At 47.4% G+C, this 26370-nt stretch overlaps 1 protein-coding gene across 1 annotated transcript in view; it reads left to right on the top strand.

Moving 5' to 3' along the window:
* Window positions 1-26370, top strand: part of PRKN (parkin RBR E3 ubiquitin protein ligase) — an 888769-nt gene that overhangs the window by 431963 nt on the left and 430436 nt on the right. The window contains exon 6 of the mRNA XM_040965678.1: window positions 907-1022. Within this exon, the coding sequence (XP_040821612.1) occupies window positions 907-1022 (116 nt within the window). The remainder of the gene's footprint in view (window positions 1-906; window positions 1023-26370) is intronic.

Raw genomic sequence — 26370 nt, 5'->3', positions numbered from 1 at the left:
TAGAAGTTTCCCCAATGATGGAACATTCAGCTTCCCAGACACGATGTTTCACACAGAGCACAAAGATGGCTTGGCAAGTGTCAAACACCTGCTGGGCGTATGGCCAAAAGGCAGGGGCTTGAGAACAAACGGAGAAAGTAGAAACAGAAGAGGGGAAGAGATGCTAAAGGAGAAATTTGGATAAAAATTGGTAACATTAGTCACAAGAACAAGGACAGCAGGAAAAGCTAAAATGCAGGTGTGCAGCTAAGGAAAGGAGGGAGGGAGAAAGGGACCAAGTCTGGCCGTCCCCAGCCAGCCGCTTAGCCTGGCATAGAAGCCCTCTGGTTAGGGTTAGGGTTAGGGAAGCTGAGTCTCTGCTCCACGCACCCTGAGGATGTGGAGGGAGACATACAGGGCATGCTCAGCCTCGGCTAGGAGGGCCACCTCACCCTGCTGCTCTGTCCCTCTGGACCACACTGACTGCTGGGTGGCCAGCGCTTAGTGTTCCTGGAGTACTGGAATCCCCTGAGGATACCCAGATGTCCCCTCTTACTTCCTGGCTCGGGTCTCCCTTTGCTCCGGTATGAGAGGCTGTTTATGCATCTGTCCTCCTGTGTGCTCAGTCTGTCTTCTGTCACTCCCATTGTAGACACAGCGTTTGTGTGAATGTTCATCCGACTCTGCCCAGAAGGGCTGCAGGAGGAGTGACGCACACAGAGTTGGGGCTCTCAGGAGCGGGAACTGCGGCAGAGTCTGTCCCATAGCGAGGACATTTCTTCCTTCAACAGACTTAGTGTTGCTTTATTTCTAACCCACAGATAAATCCAGGTTTCTTCGCTGTCCTGAAAGTTAATTTCCTGTGGACACGCTTAGAAGAGGGGACTGTGGACAGCTGGGATCCATTTGTGTTTCTTGTTCTTTTAGGAATTTTTCTTTAAATGTGGAGCGCACGCAACATCCGACAAGGAAACGTCAGTGGCTTTGAACCTGATCACAGCCAACAGTCGCAGCATCCCTTGCATAACCTGCACGGACGTCAGGTAAGGCCCTGGAACTGACCTTGTGCCGTCCTCCCCCGTCACCTTGTGACCTCGCCTTCCTGGACAAGTGCTGTTCTGTTTGGATGCTGTCCATGCACTACTCAAATGTGATGGCTTGGGTTCCTCAGTAGGGTCCTCAGATGTGTGGATGACATGGCTAGGACAGTGTCTGCTTAGCCTGCGTTAGAACGGACTCGTCTATCTGAGTGTAAATGCATCTGTGTCGATGAGTTCTAAGATTTTAACACTGGAATGCAGACATGATTTGGAAACACCCTTTATGCTGGGGCTGTGTAGCCCTCACTTTTCATGTTAGTGCTTTGTTTGTGTTTATATCAGACTTCACATCCATGAAAGAAAGCAAAGAGTCGGTTTGGGACCTGCTTGTTTTTAGTCTCAGTAAATAGCAAGGTAGGACAACGTGGAGATAGTGTGTTAGAACAGAACTAAAAGAGAAAAAATGGACAGATTTAAATTATGGTTTAGTAGCAGAGGCGGTGAGTCGGATGCTCCACTGAAGGTGGAGGGAAGTTTGCCCTGTGCACCTTCATGCTGTAGCAGTGGGCAGATTAACTTCATCACATGCTCTGAAACGGGCTAGCAGGTGCATGTGACAGTAGAGGGAACATGGCCTGTCTCTGAGCAGACGTCTTCAGGGCAAAGACAAACTGGTTAACAAATAAAGTTAAAAGAAACTTCTGTTTTCATAGTTTGAAGCAGAAACCGCTCTGAGTATAGCCTCGTCTAGCCTGGTCATTGCATGTGTGTCTGACTTTGACCTTCAGCTCGGGTGTAGCCTCGTCTAGCCTGGTTGTTGCATGTGGGTCTGACTTTGGCCTTCAGCTCAGGTGTAGCTTCATCTAGACTGGTCATTGCACGAGCTGTCTGACTGTGGCCTTCAGCTCGGGTGTAGCCTCGTCTAGCCTGGTCATTGCATATACAGCCTGTCTTTGAACTTCAGCTCTGTGTCAGATGGCCCTGTGAAGGAGCTAGGTAACATGCACTGTGGTCGTTGATACTTGTAATGGGACATTGCCTTTCTTTGATCAACTTTGATGGATATGTTGACTAATAGAAACCTAAAAACTTCCACAACATCTGTTGAACAAACTGTTCCAAGAAGCAATAAAAATTAAGGCCTTTTTTTTCTTTTCTGGTCCACTTTTGCTCAACCCTTGTGGCAAGAAGTGCTGCAACATTGCCTAAAACATGTGTCATTTTAACTGTGCCAACCTTGCCAAGGTGAATATACACGCTCTCAACATGCAAAGGGAACAGGTGCAAGCGAGCTTGTCGATTTTTAGGAAAGGAGTGGGAAAGCACTAGAAATGAACATGCAATTATTTCTAGCAATAAGTAATTAAGTCATTTTTCAGTTATTCAGAGGAAACATTTGAGAATTTTCCTGAGCATTGGAATGCAGTGCACCAGCCAGTTTTTAAAACCTTCCGTTAAAGCTGATAAAGATGCTATTAAACCATGTGGTGATGTTCATATGCTCCTACTGTGAGCCCTGCCCTCGTGTTTCCTGCTGCTAAACCATCCCTTTTATATTAATAGCTGGCAATGTCTTTCAAAGGGAATGAACCGCTTCACAGATATGCAGGGAGAAAATGGCTGGAAGAATTATGTTGTCATTATAAAACGATTCATATTATTGCATCTGCGGGCTATAAATAGATGCTACTGGAGTCAGTGAAATTCAGGTGTGTGGGGGTATAATGAGCCTGGCTGAACAAGGCACTTCTCCCCTTCTCCTGTAAGCAAGCAGAGGGTTGCCTCACCTGCGGGAAAGACGAATCGACTGTGGCTTCTGACTTAGAGGAATCCATCTGGAGGGCCAACATCTAAAGGCTGAACCACTGACTGCAGGGAGCTCAGTAGAAGGCTGGTACCTGGTAGTTAGATCATCATTAGGGCATTTTTGCCGCCCTGGTAATGCTTTATCTTAAAGATTAGAAGTAATTCACTCCCAATAAATACAAAAAAAAGTTAGAAATTGTTTTTATCCTCATGGATAGTAAGCTTTTGGATTTTTCCTGTTCTCTCGATCATGAATGGGTGTGTGTGCGGCAAGAACTAAGACCCTGGTGGGTGTGTAGTTTGTATTTGGCTTTTTCCACATCACACACCGCACTGCCTTTCCCAGCCGTTAGGGACTTCGTGAGAGTGGCTTTCCTTTTCCTTTTTGTTAAGCAGGTTATGCTGATGTCCTTATGCTAATGCTTATTTTTTTTTATTGTGAAATAGCAGTTGAAAATGTTTTCAACACAAAAGTTTTTGGGGAAAACTTACAAAACATAGCTGGTTTGTTCATCAACTTCATAATGCCACTGTGTCCTTCATTAACCACAGATCTACTGGTTTTCAAATTCATTCAGTTATTATTTATTTAAAAATATTTATTTCTGGAGGTAAGTCGAGTCATAAGCAATTGCAGAGTTGAAAAAAACTAAATATCTGCTTCTGCTTTGTGATTGGTTTATATTCATGTTTATTAATCAGATACCATTAGACAAGCTAAACATAATTATGTAACAGATTAAATCTAAGGATAGTGTTTATAAATATCTCTTTGTATCACCCTCACACTAATGTGGAGTAAGGATTCTCTTGATTGCTTTGCTTGGTAACCATGTTTTAACATGAAATCTAACCCCTTTCACTGTAACCATGCCATTCACCTACCTTTCTTGCCTTGATTGACACAGTATCGTGAGAACTTTGGCTTTCAGTTTCTGTGCAAACCCATACATTTATGTAGGCTCTCAGCAAGGTTTTGACTAGTTCTGAGGACTGAAAAATGGTAAGTTACAACTCATTCTCAGCCTACAAATCAATCATAGACAATTTCAAAAACACACATGAGCTCTGCTGTCTTCTGACAGATGTGGAAATCTAAGATGAGGTTTTTGAGGACAGTACCCACCGGATCACACACGTGTGTGCTAACAGTATGCAGAGCCATATATTAAATAAGTGTGCTTTTTCTGCCAACTTCGAACTTAAAAATTAATTCAAGTACATGATTTGTGTTATTTCAGTTTACATTGGAGATCAAGTATTTTTTTTTTCTCTCTCTCTGTTAAGGGAAAATAGCGAACACTTTGAGAACCAGAACAGCCTTGGGTTTAATGTGAACCCCCAGGCTCCCTTCTGGCACCAAGCCTTCTAGTCTGTGCTGCTTATCTGCACTGCCGAGCCGATCTTCATCCATTCAGAGCCAGCAACTGGGAGTCCAAGGCTTATGAATAAAAAACAAAGGGATAAATTGAACCAAAAGCAGAAACTAGAGCCAAGCTCAGAAAGGATAGCACTTGAAGGCAGAGCAGCTGTATTATTTAGTAATCTCCAACATACATCTCATCAAAAGGCCCTCGGTGTCCCTGGCTGCCCTGGTTGGACCCAAGAGTAACAGTGTGACTGCATTTGCAGCAGCAACAGGCCAATCTGAGGGACCCACCTGTGCTTCCTGTCTGACTAGTGCATGCACTGTTGCATCTCCTCTGCAAAGGAAGTGCTTCTGCCCCTTGAATCTCAGTTTACTATCATTCTTTTAAAAATCTTTTTTTTAAGTAGAAAGTCTAAAAGCATATGAAATAGGAAAAACATTACCATGCTGTTCCCAGGCTGGAGAAGAACGTGCACCCCCCATGCCCGGGCTCTGCCCCTCTGCGCTGCCAGTGCACCCCTGTCCCTCTCCTCCTTGGTCTCTCCTTCCCCCAGTGACAAAGCTGAAGCCAAACCTGAGAACTAGTTACATCTGCAAACTTTCACCTTCCAGAAACACGTCGGAAAGCCCTCTCCCCAGCAGAGCGCTAAATCCACGAAGCGGCATGTCTGGTCGTCTGCTTCCACTCTAACCAGCAGAAACTTGGGCTGTTGAAGTCGTTGAGTGATACGATTAGAATCCTCTGGCCTTCAAATTTGCCTTCAGATAAAATTCATTCAGGTTGTTGAAGCTGCTGTAGATGGCAGACTTAAAAGATTTACTCGGGCCTGGAGATTTACAAAGATTTATCTCAAAGTCCACTGGTGCTTGTCCCCCTGTCCCTCTGGCAGGTGATTAACCACCAATTGACGGCACTTTGGAGGGTCTGTGTTCATTCATTTGTATAACAAAGAGAGATTGGACGTGGAGATCTCGGTGGTGTTCCTTTTAGATAGTGTGGTAAGTCTTAAGCTTCTTTTGTCAGTTCACAGTTTAGTTTTCATTATGCAGTGCTTGGTATTTCCCTATGGCATAGAAGTCAGTCTCCTTAGTGCTGCAGAGCAACCCTAGCCAGCTGAACTCTTTGGCATCATGGCATCATGGCATCATGGCATCAGATGGCGTCTGGTGGGTTTATCCAGGCTCTGAGCAGCCTGCTGAGACCCTGACTGACTCACAGAGAATTCTGCTGTGCTCTGGAGCAAGGCCAGCTCTGGTCATTTCTATCATGGAGATTTGGAACTTTCCTGTGTGATGAAGAATGTTGCTTGCACATACCTGTTCCCTCCTGTTAAACCCAAGCAGTATGCATAGTCCTGGGCAGTGTAACAAGTCAGGGGTGAGAGACTACCCTGCGGCTGGGTGGGTGGGGAGTGCCTGGGAGTGCCTGGGAGTGCCCATCTTACCTGGCATCATAAAGGAAGATAATGGATTCCTACTTAGCTGGTGAGGAGCACCGGACTCACATCCCCATGAGCTGGAGGCTGCGAGCCAGTGCAGCAGAGGATCTTACAACTTTTCAAGATGAAAGAGGAAACTTCAAAGATGTGTCTTCCAGCAGAAGCAGGCTGCTTCGCACTGTGTCCCACTTCCCATGGGAGTCAGTTCTCCCTACTTACACTCTGAGTGATTCTTTCCTGTCAATCCAATCCATTCCGGGGGAGAGCCACGGTAAACCCTTCCAGAATGGAGCGTTGGCCCCTCTTGGGCATGAAACCACCCACAGAATGTGACCACCCTTCCTCCTCTGAGATCCAATCCTTAAAGACCCTATCATGTGTTAGCCGTGTGGACTTAGCATACAGCCTTCTCTCATGTTGCAAGCATTGATTCCAAGACACACACACCTGCCCTGCCAGAAGCTGCAATCTGAGATCCTCAAAGCCATTCTGGAATTGTGTTTTTATATAACCTGTGCACATCCTCCCCTCTCTAGATGAATTATAAGACCCAATTCAATATAAACGCTCTGTAGATAGTTCTTATACTTTATTTTAAAAAATGTACTGAGGGAATGGTGACAAGAAAAATGTATTGTATATGTTCCATAAATCACTCATAATTTAATATATATATTTATATTTTCAGTTTGAAGGTAGTTGTGGATCCCACAGAGGTAGAAAGTGGACTGACATTGGCCTTCAGTCTGCTAGAAAAAGAACTTGGGATGGAGACTTCTGAAAATCACCTCTGGCCATTCCGCATGAAGGGGCTAAAGTAACCCACGAACCAGGTTCCATGGTTTGCACTGTCCCTTGCTTGTGTCTCACTAACCCCTGCAGGGAGCTGGTTTCCTCCTGGACAGTAAAAGGCCAGGCTGTCTGGGGAAGCTGGGAGATGCATTAGTACTGTACAGGAAAATAGTGCAATACAGTCAGAGAGGGAGAGAGAAAAAGAAGCCAGGCTTGTTGCTACTGGGAGTTTCTTTTTCTCTTTTACAAACAGTAAAACCTAGGCATTGTCCCAGGCTGACCCATGTGCACACTGACTCTACCTCCTGCCAGTCCAGTGGAAGGCGCTAACCCATTCCATTTTGGTGTAGTAAATGTGAAGCGAGTTATTTTTTTAAGGGACACTCTCTTTTTAAAAATCCTTTCAAAATGTAATAGAACTTTCCAAACCTCAGTTGAATAAAATAGCAACTTAGGCAGTTCTCCATGCAATGGCTTTAGGCGCCAGTAGAAGGAATGGAGAGGAAGTACAGTTTGGGCATCTGTCCTGCCAGATACAGACGACCCCGACACATTGGTCAGGGCCACATTGGTCAGGGCCGGTTACTTAGGAAAACCTCGACGGCACCGACCCTTGGCCGGGGAGCCAAGTCGATTGTGACATTAGCCTGTGGACCCCTCACAGTGTACCCGAGCAGCTGCACAGCAAGCAGGGGTTTCCCGTGATGTTCATATGCCTCCCCTTTTCATTTCTGGCTTGGAGAGGGCAATATCACAAATCCTCAAGGAACAATTTTGTGTCTGTTAACGTCAACCTCGCATGTTGGAATCATCTGGATTTTTAGCAGTTCATTTTCTGTAGACGGATGCTATAAACAAGCAGCTATAGTGTTACAGCCTCCACGAGGCCCCGGGCAGGACACGGAGAGAGTCAAGCTTGATTGTTTTTAAGATCTTTTTCTGTTGGGAAGAAGCAACCACATAGCCATTGAGTAAGTTTATTGAAATTTAGAAAACTATTGCGTGACTTGTACATATATATACATTTTCATTTCAACTTTACCCTTATTTACGAACTAGGTGAAGGGATTAAGTTGCCTTCTGTGGCAAGGAACGTTTGTGCCAATGCATGTGTATCCGCAGATAGAAGCTGTGCTGGGACACTTTTCAGTGGTGGGGGGCAGCATCCTCATCGCGCTCTGGAAGCTTCCTGTAGGACGCTGTATTTCCAGTGACACTTAGACTTAGGCATTTCCAGATCTATCTCTAATGCTTCCCATAGCTACTAGAGTTGTTTGGCACAAAGTTAGCAGTCGTCTCAGTAGCTGGAAGTACGGTTACTTATTGAGACAAGACCATGGGGTGTGGATTCCATTCCTGGTTATCATGGAGCTGATCATGGAGGTTATCAAGAATTTCTATCTCCTAATGACATCTCCTCCATCATACTGCCACATAGCACATTGCAGCACACCTCTGCTGTAAGTCATATAAAAATTTAGCAAACCAAGTTACGTGCAGTGCATAATAACTGATACCAACAGACAACTGCATTATTTGTCTATGTAGTGTACTGAACAGAATGCTACTCTCAAACCCCGTCAAGGCTTAAACCCAAAGCAGTAGGTTTATGGTATCACATGCTGAGGCCTTTGACCAGCGGTTTGATTGCATTATGTGACTGGCCTGATTATGGGGTGATGGCAGCATTGTAAGGGGTGACCATGCCGTCTCAGCTGTAGGGGAGGAGTAGGGCTCCTGACTCTGATCCCTAGCTCACCGTGTAATTTTTCCTCTGTACTCACCCCACCATGGCCGGCTTCCACCAGATGTCACACTCATGGCACGGCACCACCCCCATATTGTACAGTAAACCAGAATGAGCCTACCTCCTAAGCGACTTCCACAGGCAATTTAAGGTGACAGAGGTGACTCACACGCTGTACTTTCTGGACTCCCCGTCAGTATTGAGCGACTCCTTGTTCTGTAAGAAGGTAGTATACCACGTGTCCCGGACAGGTGCTCGCATACCCAGGATTCTGCGGCTCTTAACTGCACTGAATGCCCACACAGAGCGACTGTCCTGTATGGTCTACATTTGTGAAAGTACACTCCTTGACAAACCCAGGCTATTTTCCATTACCACAGTGAAATGCCTGCGTCGGTGTAACTGGCAAAGAAAGGAGGTTTATGTAGCTCCACCATTCTGGAGGCTTAAGGGCTTGTAGCTGACACTGGCTTCCTTGCCAACAGAGTTCTCAGCTGGCCCAGAGCATTCTACAGTAAGAAATGAGAGGCAGGTGCCGTGTGTGTCCTCCACTCTCCCCCTCTTTTCACAGAATCACCACTGTTCAATTACAGGGCATCACGTGGTGGCCGTGTCCAAGCCCCTCATATCCTAGGGGTCCTTCCTGATCACAGCCACACACTCACGGGGGCAGGAGCAGACAGGCCACACAGTGAAGCACGGTGGTAACCATCAGCATGGCAGACGCCAGTCTGTTCAGTCTTTCAGCCTGCCTAGAGTGGCAGCAGAGAGGGACAGTGGGCACTGCGCAATGAAGAGGGTTGTTTAAACTGCTGTTATTATTATTCTAGTGTCAGCACTGTCATATCCTCATTGTTTCCCTGCTACCCAGAAGGCATAAAAATATTTGTAATTATTTTTTTAGTTTTTTTTCCCTTTATTTTGACAATCTTTACATAGTTGATTAGGACGCAAAGGGTCAAAGGATAGTGGAAAGTGGGTAAGACTAATGTTTCCACATTATTGCTTTTTTTTTTTTTCCTGCATCTGGGTTAAAGTGGGAGATAAAGAGAGAAGCCTCACCCAGCCTCCCTCCCATCCCAGGTCCCCGATGTGGGGCATGCTCTGAGGGTCCTGCTCAAGTGGTTTTGACAATTTAACAGTTCTGAATTGCCACCAGTCTCACCATTCCAAGCACGATGAAATCGCTGCAGAATCAACTGGCTGACATAGTCCACCTTAGAGTCTCCGTTTGCCCAGTTTTTCACTGCCAGCACATGGCTGGGGTAGTTGATGGATTTATTCTGTCCTCCATCCTCTGTTGTGGTACCAGGTGTCCTCTGCAGGTTCCCCTGCATGCACCTGGCTATGCTGTCCACTGCTCCATCTGAGGAGGCTCAGCTTTGACACATGCACTCCATGGTCAGGCCATGGAACCTGCACTGCTCTTCATGGTTGCGGTTCTGAGTCTGGCAATTCGATCAGGAAGATCCCCAAAGAAATTTTTCTACGAAAAGTAATTAAATTCCAATAGTCGAACAAACTAACATGTTTCTGCGTAGTAATTTTAGATTTTTTTTTTTAGAATAAGGAATTTTACTTCAACTCCTTCTTTCAAAAGACTGAGCAAGGGGCTATCTGCAAATTATAAAGAAATCATTTGACTAACTTCATGTAGCATATGTGTCATCGTGTTGCTTTCTTGTATCTAACTCTTGAGTTGCCATAGTGACAATAGCTCATAAAAACTGTTCTGGGGGAGGGGAGGACTGGGCCGTTTCACCACGGCGGCAGGCAGTATTCTCATACTCCGTACATGTCTCTCTCTCTTAGGGCAGGTGCTAGCCAGAATCTGGAAAATTGCAGATGTTGTAACCACAGTATATTACACAATAAGTGTCCAAAATGGTTTTTTTTTGTAAGATTCATTTATAATGCTCTAACTGATTTGATAAGTTTGAGTGTAACGTTATCAATTTTATATTTGTTGGATGGTGATCACAGTGACATCAGCACGTCTGGTACTACCTCTCTCAAATAGATTTCTGATTGTTTGTTTAATAAAGTGAGTAACATAATTGAGACAAAAAGGATTTCCAAATTTTGGCACCACAGCATCTGCTGTGACTGGAGCCATCACAGTTTATTAGAATACTGCTATGAGATGTATACACACAACTGTTGTTTTCAAAAAGAAAAAAGTTTATGTGCATGAAAGTCAGAGAGGGACATCGCCCATCCGCTGGTTCACTCACCAAGTGGCTGCCATGGCTGCAGTGGCCCCAGCTGGCCTTGCCCAAGGCTAATAATCAAAAGCTTCATCTGGTCTGCCATGTGGCTTCAGGAGCCCAAGCACCTGGACCATCCTCTGGGGCTTTCCTGGGTAGATTTGCAGGCAGCTGGACTGGACGTGGAGCAGCCGGGACCCGAACTGGTGCCCATATCAGATGCCAGCCAGTGGACAGTGCTTGCCTGCTTTCACACAGCACCGCGCCCACAACTGCTACTTCTTCATTTTTCATTTTTTTAAGATTTATTCATTTGTATTGGAAAAGCAGGAGGAGAGACAGGAAAACACAGCTCTCACTGCTAAGCCTGCTCCGGGCGTTCTTAGTGAAACCCTTTTTGTAACCAGGATGCTATTTCCTGCAAACAGATGCATTCATGTTATTAGAGAGAGAGAGAGAAAATACATTCAGTGTTGAACTGAATGAAATCAACAGTAGAATTCATGATGGCAAATATTTCACCAAAAGAGTAGACTTTTTAGGAAAGATTCCTTTATTTATTAGATTGTCATAGCTCTACAGAGAGAGAGAGAAGAAAGACAGAAGGGGAAGAAGGGGAGAGAGAGAGAGATGTGTGTGTGAGAGAGAGATTCCATCCACTGGTTCACTCCCCAGATGGCTGTGGTAGCAGCACTAGGCCCAGTTGGAGGCAAGAGTTTCTTCCAGGTCCCCCACGTGGCTGCAGGGACCGAGGCTCCTGAGCTGACTTCTGCTGTTTTTCTGAGCCCATGAACAGGGAGCACCTGCGACATGAAGCAGCACCTGAATGTGATGCCCAGCAGCAGGATGCACACTACGCCACCATGGCAGCCCAGGAATAAACTTTCAAAAGCCTCATTTTCTACCAGTATTATAAAAAGAAACGCAGAGCTACAATTGAATGAAAAAAGCATCCACTTTTCATCATCCAGTGATGCCTATAAAATTCCATTCACTTTTCTTTTTGCTATTAAAAACCATTTTTATTAAAGTAATTAGAAATTTTTTAAAAAAGATAATCCCACAACCTTTGCTTGCAACTGTGTAATTTTGATGTAGAAAAACCGTACAAAGCATCAGTCTGACAGGAAAGCAAATCCACAACAAACCCAGTCCTCCCATCAGGAGTAACTTACTTAGGGAATCAGGGAAGAATGTTTCAGGAGCAGGATGCTGTGGCTGAAACCAGCTCAGCTGAAATACTGTACAGCAGACGGCTTCCTTGAGTGAACTGATTCCATAATTGAGTTACTCCTGTGGAAGAAATCCATTCACAGTTTTAACTCAAGTTCTTCCGCTAGGCAGGCTAACACTGACAGCTCTCGTTTAGTTTTGTGCCGGCACAAGAAGACATGGAATCAAATGCAGTGATTCGTTTTGTGATTGGATCTGAATCAAAAGCCATGTCTCTTCACCAAGTGATTTGTAAGTGTGCCCTCTGACCCCCGTTCCTAGAGCACAGTGTCCCCAGGGTAGCTGTGGATCTGTGGTAGAGGCTGATGCTCCTGCTGCAGGCTTGGTCTCTGGGAAGCCATGAGATGTAGAAGGACTCTATGAGGGGCCCGGCGCGGTGGCCTAGCAGCTAAAATTCTCGCCACACACGAATCCCATATCTGTGCCAGTTCTAATCCCAGCAGCCCCACTTCCCATCCAGCTCCCTGCTTGTGGCCTGGGAAAGCAGTCGAGGATGGTCCAAAGCCTTGGGACCCTGCACCCACGTGGGAGACCCAGAAGAAGCTCCTGGCTTTGGATCGACTCAGCTCTGGCCATTGTGGTCACTTGGGGAGTGAACCATTGGGCAAAGATCTTCTCTGTCTCTCCTCCTTTATATCTGGCTTTCCAATAAAAATAAATAAATCTTAAAAATAAAGAAAGGCTCCCATGATAGATAGAAAATGTGGACAAACATCTGTGCAACTTATTCATCATTGATTTTTTAAAGAAATATGAATTCTTCCCTTAATATATACTTCCTCTTTTAATCTCTGACTGTTAGAAAAGTTTATACCAAACTAAAATCCATCAACACTCCTATGTGTCAACAGTCCCGGAAGCTGCAGTGCGGCCCTCGTGAGCAACTCGGAGTGCGTGCTGTACGGCCGGTCTCCTGTGCCCTGCACAGCTTACAGAGCACCTGTGCTTTCCCATGTTTTCCACCCACTCCACCAACCACGAGTCACGCAGCACCTAGGGGCCCACCCCCAAATTCGCAGAGGGTTGCCTGTCTGAATAGGGTCTTGGAACCAGGGGAACTGTGTGTTCTGTGCACTTGCCTGCATGTTCTGTGGTGAGGTGTCCTTGGTGATCTGGAAGGGCTGTGAGTGAGCACCAGTGTGCAGCAGCAGGAGAACTAAGATGCGAGTGCCGTGGCCACGGGTGTGTCACCGACACCGCTGCTGAGACAGGCCGAATTGTAGAGAAGTCCATGAGCTGAGGAATAATAGTGCTGTCTTAAGGAGAAACGGAGGACAGATGCCAGCCCACCTCGGGGGTGTGGGCCCCCCCATGGCACAGACATCCTGCGTGAGCCTGAGACTGGAAATGTCCTAACTCCACCTACCGCCCTCAGGACCCTCGCACTGTGGCCCAAGTGCCCGGACGCGGGAGGAGACTTGGCACGGCCTCTGTCCTCTTGTGACGTAAGGTCGGTATTTCTCCCCAAGGCAGAGGAGACGCCTCTGCCTCCCCGCACTCGCTGGCCTGGTGCCTTCACACTGGGCTGGCCGTTTCTTTTGACTGCTGAGGCAGACCCGGCAGGCGATGGCTGAGCGGCTGTCTCTGAGCCCAGACTGAGGGTGGCTCTGCTGCTTTCCGCTTCTGTCCTTCCAGGTCGGGAGGGTGGCAGGCACCCAGAGCATCCAGCACCATGCTTTGCCTCCAGGACGGGCTGGCCAGGCTGCCCTAGCTCTGCCTCAGCCTCAACAGGCACAGACACTGCGGCCCTCACAGGGCCAGTTTACCAGTAGCTGATCCTTTGACTTGGGCCACGACGGTCAACCTTGGCCTTCAGTTTTTGAACTACAGGCAGAGAGAATCACAGTTCCCCTGTCTCAAAAACTTGCCTTAGTGAAATTCACCATTTATTTTTCCCCAAATATGTTGGGAAACACTCTTTGGAAACAGGGGTGAATATCCAACCCACAAAATCATTGGGTCTGGCACTGCTAAGGCAACTGCATGACAAGGAATAAAGTTCTCTCCCTGAGCCCTTCACTGGCCCGGCCTGCCTTCGCAGCATCCGCTGTCCGTTAGGCCCATCACGCAGCAGCGGTGCTGAAGGCACGGGGTCTGTCTTCCCCCGCGCTCACCGTGTCTGATGTCGTGGCTATCAGTTCCACTTCCATGTGTTTTCAAGCAAAGACTGCTTCGGCCTTGAGCCCTTCAGTGGGGCTGTGCACTGCAGCCGAGTCAGCCCCTGACCAGTGGATCCAAAGGACAGGAGTGAAAGGAGTGCTGGCCTCAGAGCCTGGCTGTCCTTCCAGGTTCCTCAGCCCCTTCTGAGTGTTAAAAGGTCGTGAAAATTAAGTCAAACCTGACCAATGCCTGACGTGTAACAAACAGCGAGTATTAGCTAGCATGTGGCGGTCTCGCTAAGTGCAGGTGTCGGGGCGCTTTCGCTGCTCGCGTCACCGTGCCGGAAGTGTCCACCCGCCGTGGTTCCACAGAGCGTGCCTGATACCTGTCACCTCTGCTAGGACGGCTGCGTGTGCTGTGAAATCCTGTCCGTTCCCTGTCTCTTCCCAAAACAGCCTTCCTCCAGCTAGTCAAACTGAAGCATTTCCCCCCCTTGGAAAACAGCCATGCTTTGAGGACACTTCTGTAATTTCCATGAGTATAGTTATGGCAATGTCAAACGTAGACATTCTGAGCAATTTCATTTTTCCCTTTCAATGAGACACAAAAAGGCAGACAAGGCAGGCGTGCCTGTGGGTCAGTGATTTTCCAACCAGAGATGGCTTTGCCCCTGCAAGGACATTTGACAGCGTCTGGAGATGATTTGGGTTGTCACCACCGGGGGACGCTGTTACCATCACCTGTTCTATGCAGGTCCAGGTTGCAGCTCTGCACCTGCCAGGACTCAGGACAGCCTCCTGCGAGGATAGGGGCTCCCCAGGCTGTGCTGGGAAGGCTGTGCGGGTCGAGGCGGGGCTGAGCCACCTGTGACTTTGGGGATGCTGTTTTCCTGTGAGACCCACGCACCCCTGTGCACTGGGGGCTGCCCGGCTCTCTGGACCCTCTGCTCTTGCTCTGGCTTGTGTCACAGGCTGCAGAGAATTCAGCTCGGTTCCAAATTTCAGATGTTTGCCCTGCTCTTTCACACGGAGCCAAGGGACAGGGGTGGGAGGGGGCTCGCTCTTCTCCACTGGATTTCTATAAAGTACTGGAGAAAACTGGCTTTAGCCACCACCGAGAAACAGGCTTCCCGGGTATGGAACGGGTGATGCCGAGGCATGCACCGCGAAGGAGAGGTTGCGTCTGGCTCTACAGAGATAAACAAGTTCTGAATGTCACATCCCAGAGCCAACACGCTATCATTCAGCTCGGTATTTTAAATAAATCCACAATACCCTTTAAGTTTATGCATTAGCATTTTTGGTTTTGGTTCTTTTTTTTTTAGGTTTTTTTTTTTCTTTTTTGGCCTTGTAATACCAATGAATTATTAAATTCATAAAGATAAGAAGGTTGCCATTCTGTAAGAACACAAAAATTACAAAATTATCTCATTTCATTCTGTTAAAAACAAAAAACCACAGCCTCCTGTTGTGTGGGAGTACGTTTTCAGAAATGCTGCAGACTTCTGAATACTGTCTGGTAATTTTTTAAATCCCCATGAGTCATTCCCGCATGAGGTGAGAAGGCCAGGCGTAGACGCATGGGCTTCAGGAACCGCTCCCTGTCCTTCAGATCCGGGCTTGTGGCTCTCCTGCACCCGGCTGTAGGCTGCTCTCAGCTCCTTGGTGGTCAAGGCCTGCTGGCCTGGGCCTTCTCCTTGGCGGGATTATAATGAGTCTGCAGCCTTAGTGGAGCTGTTGCCCGAGTCACGGCTCAGGGCTGCACACCGCCCCCAGCAGCGGCGAGCCCCTGGTGCTCAGCTCTGGTCTTTGGGGGGGGGGGCCAGGGAGCCCCTCGCAGCGCTGTCAGGCTCCTGTTGACCCAGACGTCCTTTCTGTGTCACTCTGACCGCTGAGACTGGCATACGCACTCAGGCGGGCCTGCTACACGGCTCGGAATCTTCCGTGGAGGGAGGTACTGTCCCTCTCCCCGGTCCTCACATCCCCCATGTCAGGGCAGGGGAGGAGACCGATCCAGAGCCACACAGCCACCTCCGAGCCAACAGGTTCAGGGGTGGCTCTTGTACTGTGGTGTGTGCCCGTCGGCGCACTGAGCACGCTGCCTGGACCTGGGAAAGGCTTCACCAAGGAACTGAGATGGGGCCCCACAGGCTCGCTCGCCACCTGTGAATGCATGCCTCCTGGAGATCTCAGAACACAACCCATGTGCTGACACCGCATGGGGTGAGATCTGAGAGGGCCGAGGCCCTAGCCTGCTTGCTGGCCTGTGACTGATCCATAGCTTGCTTCTGCCCTTGGGACCTGGCCATGACAGCACGGACAGGGCTGGCATTCAGCAGGTGTGCGGGGTAGTGGCCATGCTGCTGGCTACTGGACAATGACCCAGCTGGCCGCCTCCCCCTTCACTGCCATGGGTCCTGGGTAACGGGCTGTTTGCGTCTGCTCTCCTGTGGGTTACTTGTTTTCACCTGCTCACTTCTGCCAAGATTTCTAATAGGTTTTTCTGTAAAAAATAAATTCGGGAGATCAGGAACATTAGTACTTTTCTGTGCTTAGCCTTCCCTTACAAGTCCCAACGGTCCATGCTGTCAGTTACCAGGGCTTTGAATTCTTCTGTTTTCTTAGGAATTTCTTATTCCTGTATTGACTCAACCTCCTCATGTTGTATTCTCCTGGTTTAACATTCATTGCTTTAAAAGCATTTGATTTCTGATCTGAGTGCATGTTAAAGAATGGTTAAAAAGATTTGACCATTTTTGTTTTCTTTAAAAGAAAAAAATTATCTATTTATTTGAAAAGCAGAGTGATAAAGAAAGAGGCAGATTTCCACCTGCCAGCAAACTCTCCAAAAGGGAGTTGAGGAAGAACCCAGTAGCGAAGTGCTTCGTCTTGCTCTCTGACAAGAGTGTCCGGCACCTGAGTACTAGGGCCGCCTGCTGCCGCCTTGCTAGGAGCATTGGCAGGGGACTAAGCTGGAAGCAGAGCAGCCCAGACCCAAGCCAGCACTTTGCTAGGGGATGCTGGCATTGTAGGAGGCAACTTCACCCTCAGCGCCACAACAGCTGCCCAAAACTTCCAAAATTGTTTGTGAATTGAGGGCTGTGTTAATTTTTATAAAATCATAAAATTGGAGATATGTATACCTGGAAGTGATCTGAGACTCACCATGACTGATATTTTAACCTACAAATAGAAACTCAAGCTCAACCAGGGAAGGGAATTCAAAGGGGAGAAAAAATGAGCTGACATATTTCATTCTAGGAGCTACCTCCTCTGGTTTGACTTCCAGTGACCTCCACACCGGGGGTCAGCCTCTCTGCTTTGGGGCACCATCTGGGGCAACCAGCTGAGGACTTTTCTTTCAAAGACTAATTTCCTGAAAGTCTGGCTGCAGAGAGAAGGTTAATAGTTCAGGGAGTTTGTTTGCAGGCCATTAGAAACAATTAGCACATTGCTGAGATGAAAAGCTCCTCTCAACAAAACTGGATGGCCCAGAAGGAATCAGGGTTTGTAGAAGCTTCTATTTTTAGCCCCTAATTATGGCAGTGGAGATCCCCATCCACCCTAGGCAGACCATTTCATATTTTAATTATCAAGAAATCCTTAATTTCATCCAAGCTGAATTCTGTCTACTGTAAATTAAAGCAGTAGTAGTTTGAAACCCTGCTCCTGGAACAGTTTTTAAAATCACCCTGTAACCTTCTTAAAAAAAAATTTAAAAGACGCGCTAATTATTTCAACTCTGGTACCTTTTTTTCTTTGACAATTGTTTCTTAATAGTCTAATATTTTTATGACTTTGCTTTCTTCCCTCAAAGTCCCTTCGGTTCCACTGCTCTTGCCTAGAGGCCAGGTAGGGGAGGCGGAGGTGACACTGGAGTCAGTTCTGGCTTCTAAGGCCTGGCTGCTGTCCCATCATCTCTAATGTCACCCTCTGGTCCTCACCGTAGCTTTGTCAGCTGTAATGACAACCTCGGGCAGGTCTCACCAGTTCCACAAAGGCTTCTTTTTCATATTTCCTTTATTATTTTATGACACAGTTCCTTATGCTCCGAGATTTCCCCTCCCACCTCCGCTAGTCCCCTTCTATTTCTTCAGCAGCACACTGGTCATTCAGTAGAACGTACTTTAACGTCATATTGTTGTAGATTCCTATTTTTCTTTGTGATGTTGCTTGTTTTATTGCTTTTCATTGGACAGTGGGTACAGTAACTGTGTCGTAGAGACTGTCATATCCAGATGTGAAGATACAATGCAGTGTGCATCTCTACTTCCAGACCAAAGGTGAAACGGTTAAATGTATCTTGACAATAGGATGCTGGACTCTGCGGAATGACAGTGACGGGTTTAGGACTGTTTGTGAAGTACTACACTACTCTAGAGTCTTCCAGACCTCTTAATTCTCTTCTCTTTCCTCCTTATTCTTCTTATTATTGTTAAGTTTTATTAAAAAGGCAGAATGACAGAGAGATATTTCCATCTACTGGTTTTCTCTCCAAATGGCCACATTGACTGAGTTGAGGCCTAGGGCACAGCCAAGGCCTCAGAGCCACATGCAGGTCTCCTACGTAACAGGGCCCAGGAACTTGGATCATGTGTGTGAGCAGGAAGCTGCAGGGGAAGCAGAGCAGCCAGAACTCAAAAGCTCAAATGTATGATGCTCATTCTCAGGCATCAATTTAACTCTGCATGCCACACCAACTCCGTTATTTGCTTCATTCTTGTTAGATTCACCAACGAGCACCTATGAAGGAACATATTAGTCAGATATAGAAAAGAATATATATGGCCTTTATTCAAAGAAACTCCATTCATTGGCCTTTCCTCCTTGGGCAGCAGAAAGACAAATGTGCAGAAGGGCGATATAAAGAATAGAAAGGTGAAAAAAGGAACATGCAGGGGCTTTTAAACACCTCTCAACACGGGAGCTGCAGCGGGTGTAGCTTTGGTCCTTATTAAGTGTGGAGTTTTGGCTTGGTGCAGCAGTTGTTCTGCTGCCTCAGGGGCATGCCAGATTTCTGCTCTGCTTTCTAGGTTCCAGTCTGAGGTCAGAGTGACATACTGGGTAGAAGCAAGCTCCACCCTCCTCCCATAACCACAGCAACCATCATTCTGGCCTCTTGGTAATAGGAAGGAGGGGCAATGAAGTTGATCTAGCTACTTTCTGCTGAAGAGGGGCGTTGTCCCTAGGCGAGGTCCATAAGAGTTTCTCTGGGCACCCGAGTGTAGGGGTGGAACAGCATTTGGCTGAAGGTGATCTGTGAGGCTTTACAAATTTTCTCCTGAATGAACCTTAGGAAACCAGGGACAATAGTTAATAAGTGATCTATAATTGCTAGTGGAGTGAGCACTAGAATAAGCCATGACATGAGTGGAGACCCCCAGGTGTCAAGACCAGAGTTGTTGCCCGAATTTTGCAAATTATTGAGTCTGTTTAGTTAATGGGAAGCAGAGGAACATCTTGGTGTTTAAAGGTTAATGTGGTAGGCCTCACCTGTTGGACCACACACTGAGATGAGTTAGAGGCTTAGAAAGATTTTAGGTCAGAGAGATAGTGCCAGGAGGGATGGCCAGGAAGTTTGGCCACAGTGGGTGTGTTGAGAATCACCATGAAGGTCTGGTCCACTGCGGCTGAAGTGAGTCTGGAAAAAGAATCTTGAGCAGAACCGAGTCTCCTGATGGGAAAGGAAGGGCGTCCCGATCCACCAGCAAGTTTGGGTCGGGATGCAGGAGGCACTGGTCCCCGCATGTTCTCAGAGAAGCTAGGAACAGTGTATTTAAGTAAGGTCTCCGCTACCACCTGTGACATTTCCTTGATGGTTGGGAACACGTTTACCCAACCTGGTTGGTGACCTCTGAGTTGGTGAGAGGGCACTCTTGGTTTAGGTGCTCCATGTGAGGAGACAACAGAGTGATTTGTGCATGAAGCATGAATTAGTCTGAGAAGTCCTTTGCATGTTAGGAAACAAGAATAATGGGGTAAGAAATTGGAATAATGATTCAGGCTCTGCGTGTAGAGGATTGTGGATATCAGTGAGGAAGGTCAGGGCGCCATGAAAAGGTAGCACGATCTTATCGCCCATGAAGATCAGCCATCCAGATGCTTCTGCCCACTGAGGTGAGCAGGTCCTGTCGTTCCTGTTGAGAGTACGTATGGTTAAGGGAGGTAGAAAGGAACAGTATGGGGGCAGTTGCTGTGTGAATGGCCAGACATCCTAGTTTCGTCAGCCTTGTTGTTGCCTTGTGCCACCAGGTCTGTGGAGGACTGATGTCCCTGACAGTGAATAATTGCCACCTGTGCCAGGAGAGAGAGAGCTTGAAGAAATGTGTTACTCAGAGAGGCACTAACAGTAGGGTTACCCTTGGTGGTGAGGAATCCCCTCTTCTGCCAGATAGCTGAGTATGAGCGGGCAATGAGAAAAGCATACTTGGAGTAGTATAGAGGTTGACTCATTTTCCCTGAGCCAGTGTCAGTGCCCGAATGAGCACGTACAGATCAGCCATTTGGGAAGTAGTTCCCTGGGAGAGGCACTGTGTCTCAAGGACGGAACTCGAGGTCACTACTGCGTAGGCCGCCTGGGGGCAACCATCTGGGCCCTGCACCAAGCTGTTGTCCACCAAGAGAGTGAGGTCAGGTGATTGCAGAGTCCGCTCCAGCAACCCTTCCCTAGGTAGGAGACAGGAGTTGAGAATCTGTTGCAAGAGTGAGAGGTTGTAGGGGCCAATGAGAGTGGAAGGAGTGAGGCAGGGATAGGAGGGGACAGTGAGAGAGCAGTCCCCTGGGATAGGAGGGGATTGTGTGAAGTTCTCAGGTAAGACACAAGGTTACATTTCATTGGTAGATAACCAGAACAGCATGAGTTTCGTGAGCTGTGGGAAAGGGGAAGCAGGAAGTGGTGTCGGATTCAAGATGGAATGATCCAATCACTCCTCACATCCCTCCCTTTTGTTATATATAAAGGAAAGGGGGCATTGTTCTCCTCCATGGCTTCTTTGAGCTGAGTTTGGGTGCAGTGTTCTCTTGGCAGTGGTCTCAACCTTGTGTGGTGGGGAATGGAAGGTTCTTAGCCCAGCAAAGGAAATTAGTTCACGGTTTGATTAGAAAAAAAAAGTTACATTTGAGTGGATGACACAGGGATGAAGGGAGGGGTTACTTATCAAAAGTCCTTTTGAAAGCATTGCTTGAGTTCCTCCGGAAGCCCACTGGAATGTGTAGTTGCTGAGGGCTGGTCTCGAGGAGCTTCTCAGGCGTGCCTCTGTGGTGGTGGATGAATCATCACGGCAGATGTTGGCCTCCTGCTCAGACTCCGCCTTCCAGCCATTCTTGGATGGAGTGTCCGTTTGGCTTTGGCAGGGAACTGGGGTCACTCTACTCAGCCCCAATATTCCCAGCCTTTTGTTGTATGGTATTAGTGGGGAGGCTTAGACTAGAACATGCATGAAAAAATGAGCCAAGACTGGCTAGTGTGACCTTGAGAAACAGGGTGTAAAAGGACTAAACAGAGCTGGGTACAGAAACCTGGTCACCAAATTGCTCACCTTGCATAAGCTCTAATCCTGGCAGCCCCGCTTCCCATCCTGCTCCCTGCTTGTGGTCTGGGGAAGCAGTCAAGAATGACCCAAGGTCTTAGGACCTGCACCCATGTGGGAGACCCACAGGAAGCTCCTGGCTTTGAATCAGCTAAGCTCTGGCCGTTGTGGCCACTTGGGGAATGACTCGATGAACGGAGGATCTTCTTCACTGTCTCTCTTCCTCTCTGTATATCTGACTTTCCAATAAAAACAAAATAAATCTTTGTTTAAAAAAAGAATAAAGAAAAATAATATGTATGGTTGTGGGAGAGAGAAGTGCTTCGGATAATATAGTGTATATTCTAGTAGAGATAGTCTGGCCTGCTTCTAGTCCTGTGCTCTTTCCCTCTGCTCATGGGGATGCTGGCTGTTAGCACAAATTAGCGTGATTGTTCTGGCCTTTCTGAGCTGAACAGGAGCAAAGTAGGGGCCTATGGTAAAGCCAGGGTTCCAGTTGACAGTGGCCTTCAAAACTACAGTGCTAGTTAGTAAAAACTGTTTCTGAGGTCTTATACATATGGACACTGGAGTTTCAGGTCTGCAGGCAACCAAGAAAGTTCTTTTGTTATCCAAATCCAGCAGTTTTCCGGGTGCATATGAGGCCCAGGACCATCTATCTCTTCATGTGGGGTACTGGAAGAAACTTCAAAAAGGAGATGTGAAACTCTACGGGGAGACATTTCATTGAGTCCCTTTACCTGGCTGAAAAGAGAGGAAAGCTGGCTTGAAAAGGAGGCTGGCACAGAACAGATGGTGTCTCTGGTTGGAATACACAGCTTTACCTGTGATGTTGGTGACCCTAGGCCATTCCTCCATAGCCATGGATGCCTTGGGAGCTGGGGAGAAGGGCTTTCCAGCTTGTGGCTCACCATGGTTCTGACCCAGGAATTCTTTGGCCCCCAGGACAGTTCCATTTCTAGCAGGCTGGTTCTTGGCAGAGCTGACAGGATTCTGTGAGAGCCACTTCTGTCATAGGCATCTGTTTGCCCCATCTTCTGACTTCCCACATTGCAAGCAGGTGCTACTCAAGGGTAGGCTGGCTTGGCTGGGTCTTTTTGAGTGCAGGTTACTGTATGAAGCCACAGTAACAGGCCTCCTGATGCCTAGCTCTGAGCCTCTGATAAAGTAGGTCACAGAGGCGGCCTTTGGGATGTCAGCAAAGTGGATGCTCAATTCTACCCCTAAATTCCTTAATGGACTAAGCTAGAAATTTGTAGTCATGGGTACATCCTGACAGTTTTAAGATGATGCCATGAGGAGATAATTAGGCTCCTTGGTCTAATAAATTAGCCATCCCTTTAAGGTCTGGAGATCAAACTGTGAGGCACCTGAGTTCTGAGCATCGGTGGGGTCGGGGTTGGGTAGGGAGTGAATAAAGGAGTTGGAAACACCAGATAAATTACATGTAACAATAACATTATCAAGAAAACACTACCAAATAACAGCTCTAGAAAACATTTACCAAAAACCCGAGGTCTGCTACAAATTTGAAACAAGAGCACAGGCTTACAATTGACCTAGATTGCTCATTAGCAAAAGCAATAACATCAATGCTAAATATTTAGGAGATGCTATAGGCAATTTTAAGGGCAGTGATCAATTACACAGCATATACATCGCACAAGATATATTCCTCTCAAAACTTTTATTTCATTTTTTCCCACCCTTCCTGCAACATGCTTACCCTAGAAATACTATGTAAGACAAATGGTAAGAGCACATGGGTTTATGTCATGCTTTGGAGTAACTTAAGTGTGGATTAGAACAATTCTATACAGGATTATTTTGATACATAAGTGTTAAATCAAGTTACTGGTGCTGATCTTGCCAGAACCCGTCACACATTAGGTCTGGGTGCCACACGGACCTGTTTTGACCTGTACGATGCCACAGTTGGTATTATTTTCCTGCAGGACCAGTGCAATCCACGAAACTCAGTGAGTTCTCGTGAGCTCAGCACATGCACAGTTCACTGTTGTCCCCTGTAGTCCTAAAGCTCTTGCCACAGTGTACAAAATGGCACCTGACATACCACTACTACTAGAGTTCTTGATCTGCGGACCATCAGGTCGGAGGGCTACCCAGACCTGTTTTGGGTGGAACCTGTAGAATGCCACGTCGATGCAGTTCACCGAGTCAGAAATGAGCTCACTCCCAGCTCGGTGTATGCTCAGTCCTTTCCCTTGCCTTTGCCTCCTTACAAAAAATGGCGCCCAATTCGGCTTTAGGGGACTAACTGGGCTGTGAAATTCACCCTGTTCTCGCACTGCCCATCTGGGATCTGCTGCTCTATATCTGCTCCTGGTCAAATCAAACAGACCAGGAGGATGGATGGGTCTTTGTCTGGGTTCACCTCCCAAGCTCCCAGTGAAAGTCCCTTCCCACCTGGTTGCTGGTGGAGTTCTGGCTGCTGGTGGAGTTCAGATCGCCGTTAGCTGAATGCTGCTGGAGTATCAACTGCAAAATCACACTGCTGTACCCGCTGCTTTCCTGTGTCTGTCAGTCTCCAGGTCCCCTCTGCTGTTGTTCTGTCCTCTCCTATTTCCTGGAATGTGTTCTCTCTGCTTCATCCTGATTGAATGTTTCTTCATTCGTTTAAACATGTCCTTACCCTATTCTGCCATCTTGATTCTGAAAAAAGAAAATCAAGTTACAGACAAGTAACAGGTTTTTTTCTCTCTCTTTCTTTTTCCTTTTCCCTTTTTTTTCCTTTTAAATAGTTGTTAATTAGCTTATCTCTTGCCCTGCCCCTCTCAGCTAAGGGGTGGGGTGGGGTTGACAAAGGATGGAAAAAAAGTTAAAATGGGTAGAATCCACAGCTGCTGTAGCTGAAGCAGAGCTAGAGAGACCTTAGGCAGAGGGTGAGAATGGTGAAAAACGTTTAAACATATGAAATCTCTGTTTGTTTGCCATCACAGTGATGTTAGTTACATAGTATGGAGAATTTGAAGGCCGAATTGAATTTTGACTGATTTGTGTTTAGTCCAAACCATGTTGCAGAAGAGAATTATTTGGTAGGCCTAGTTTGAGATTTTTTGGAGGCAGCCAAGTGGTGATTCTGTAAGGGGCTTTGAATTCTCCAGCCCAGTTGGAGAGTCCAGAGGCCAAGGTCATTAGATTAGTGTAACCTTGGACTTTCATGGTTGGGAAAAGTCCAAGAGCCAAGACTTGGGGAGGAACCGTGTGTGTGTGGAGAGGTAGGTTTACACTCACCCATCACCTGCAGGGAATAGTAGGCTGCTGTTAATCTGGGGTCAGCCATGGATGAGTCTACAAAACATTTTCTTCACAAGTAATCCAAGTTGAGGTCTGAAGAAGTGATTATGGCAACTCAGATCCCCAGTGGAGGAGAGCAAACACAAACCTTAGCTAGAGCGGGGTGGAAGGGAGAGATAGGAGTAATGGCAGGAGGCAGGGCAAGCCAGTAATTGTGTCCTGGGTTTGGCAATGGTGAGAAAGTCAGAGGCAGCGCTTGGCCCAGGGGCAGAGCTGTTCCAAGAGGGGTGGGGAGAGATGGACTGGAAGATGCAGCCTGTGAAGTCGAGGCAGAAGTCGGGGGGCGGGGGTAATAGCATCGCAGAGGAATGAAGAGGCAGCAGCACTTGTGCACACCAAGGGGGTGGGGAGTACAGGCCGGGGCAGTGACTGCAGAGGGGAGGTGCAGGAGCAGCTATGAGTCCTAGAAGTTCAGGCGGCTCCGAGAAAGGATGATTCGGTGCTGGGCCTGGTGACTCTGTAGAAGGGTTAGGAGGTTTGGCCTTAGCCGGGAGCACTTGGGGGACAGAGCAAGAGGGACAGAGAGGGATGTGAACGGAGTCCACAGGAGGCCATCACATAGGGCATCTCAGACCTTTACTGTGGCAGCAATAGAAGTCGCCCAAATCCGTGAGGATATTAAAGCCCAAAAGTGCCTTCCGCTGGCGAGTTGGCACTGCCCATCCTGTTCCAACAAAGCACCATGTGGCTACTCCGGTTGCAAGAAAGGTGTCCAAGCCTCAGAGTTCCCATTAGCAGGAAACTCGGTTCCCAAATGAGAAGGGACGGTCAGTGAATGAGATATCTCTTGAATCGCTGAGGGTCCTGGAATCAGAGGACCAGTGCAAAAGAGGACCAGCGTGTGCACTACTCCACAGTCCAAAACAAAATGAAAGGGACTGTTCGGAATAGTAGGTGCTTGTCACAGAGATGGCTTACCTGTTGGTCTGTGGCAAGCAGAGGTCTCTAAAGGCTGGAGGTCGGAGAAAGGGGAAGTCTCAACTCCTTGTGTTGGAGGATGGCTTAATTTAGACCCCTCTTCCTGGTTATGGAACTAAAATGTTAGATTCACCGACGACCCATGAGGAAACATATCAACCAAATAAAGAAAAAAATATGGATGGCCTTTATTCAAAGGAATTTCGTGTGTAGCCTTTTCTCCCCATGTAGCCGGGCCGACTTTCATTTGTGTAGTTGTGTTCCAAGGGCCTTTTTAAAAAGATCTGCTTCCATAATGGGTATCTGAGAACGACAGTATTTTGCAGTGCCATATGCAAATCACATCTCCTGGTGACTGGGACTGCCCACTGGTCACACAGGGCTCAGGGGCAGCAGATGTCCTGCAGGGAGGTCAGTGTGGAAGGTGCTGCTTCCTCCTCATGTCAGGATGACGCAATCTGGTCTCATCCCAAGCCACTGGGAAACAGCCAAGGTCCAGGACCCAGTGGGAAGGACAGCTCTTCTGGGAGAAGCCTTCAGGGGTATTGCAAGTCTGACTCACAAATCACAGCAGATCCACGAAGAAACACCACATTTGAGCTCCTCTAACTTGCTGCTGTTTCAGTATTTCTCTTACCTTCTTCAAGCTCATACCAAGAAGTAATTGTTTAAAAGTTTTCCTGATTTTTTCCTACACCACCCTTCATGATTTATTCAAGATTGTACATAAAGTCACAAACGTTTGGGGGTGGCAGATTAAGCTGCCACTTGAGATTCTGGCATCCGGATCAGAGCTCCCACCCAGTTCACAGTGGCTCCGCTTCCCGTTCAGCTGCCTTTAGGAAGGCCACAGAAGGTGGTTCAACTGCCTGGGCCCCTGCCACCCAAGTGGGA

The sequence above is a fragment of the Ochotona curzoniae genome, unplaced genomic scaffold (assembly GCF_017591425.1).
Source record: "Ochotona curzoniae isolate NIBS_2020 unplaced genomic scaffold, NIBS_Ocur_1.0 scaffold_3890, whole genome shotgun sequence".
In the NCBI taxonomy this organism is placed as follows: Eukaryota; Metazoa; Chordata; class Mammalia; order Lagomorpha; family Ochotonidae; genus Ochotona; species Ochotona curzoniae.
The sequence above is the reverse complement of the archived record's forward strand: the minus strand, read 5'-3'. Positions and strand labels throughout refer to the sequence as shown.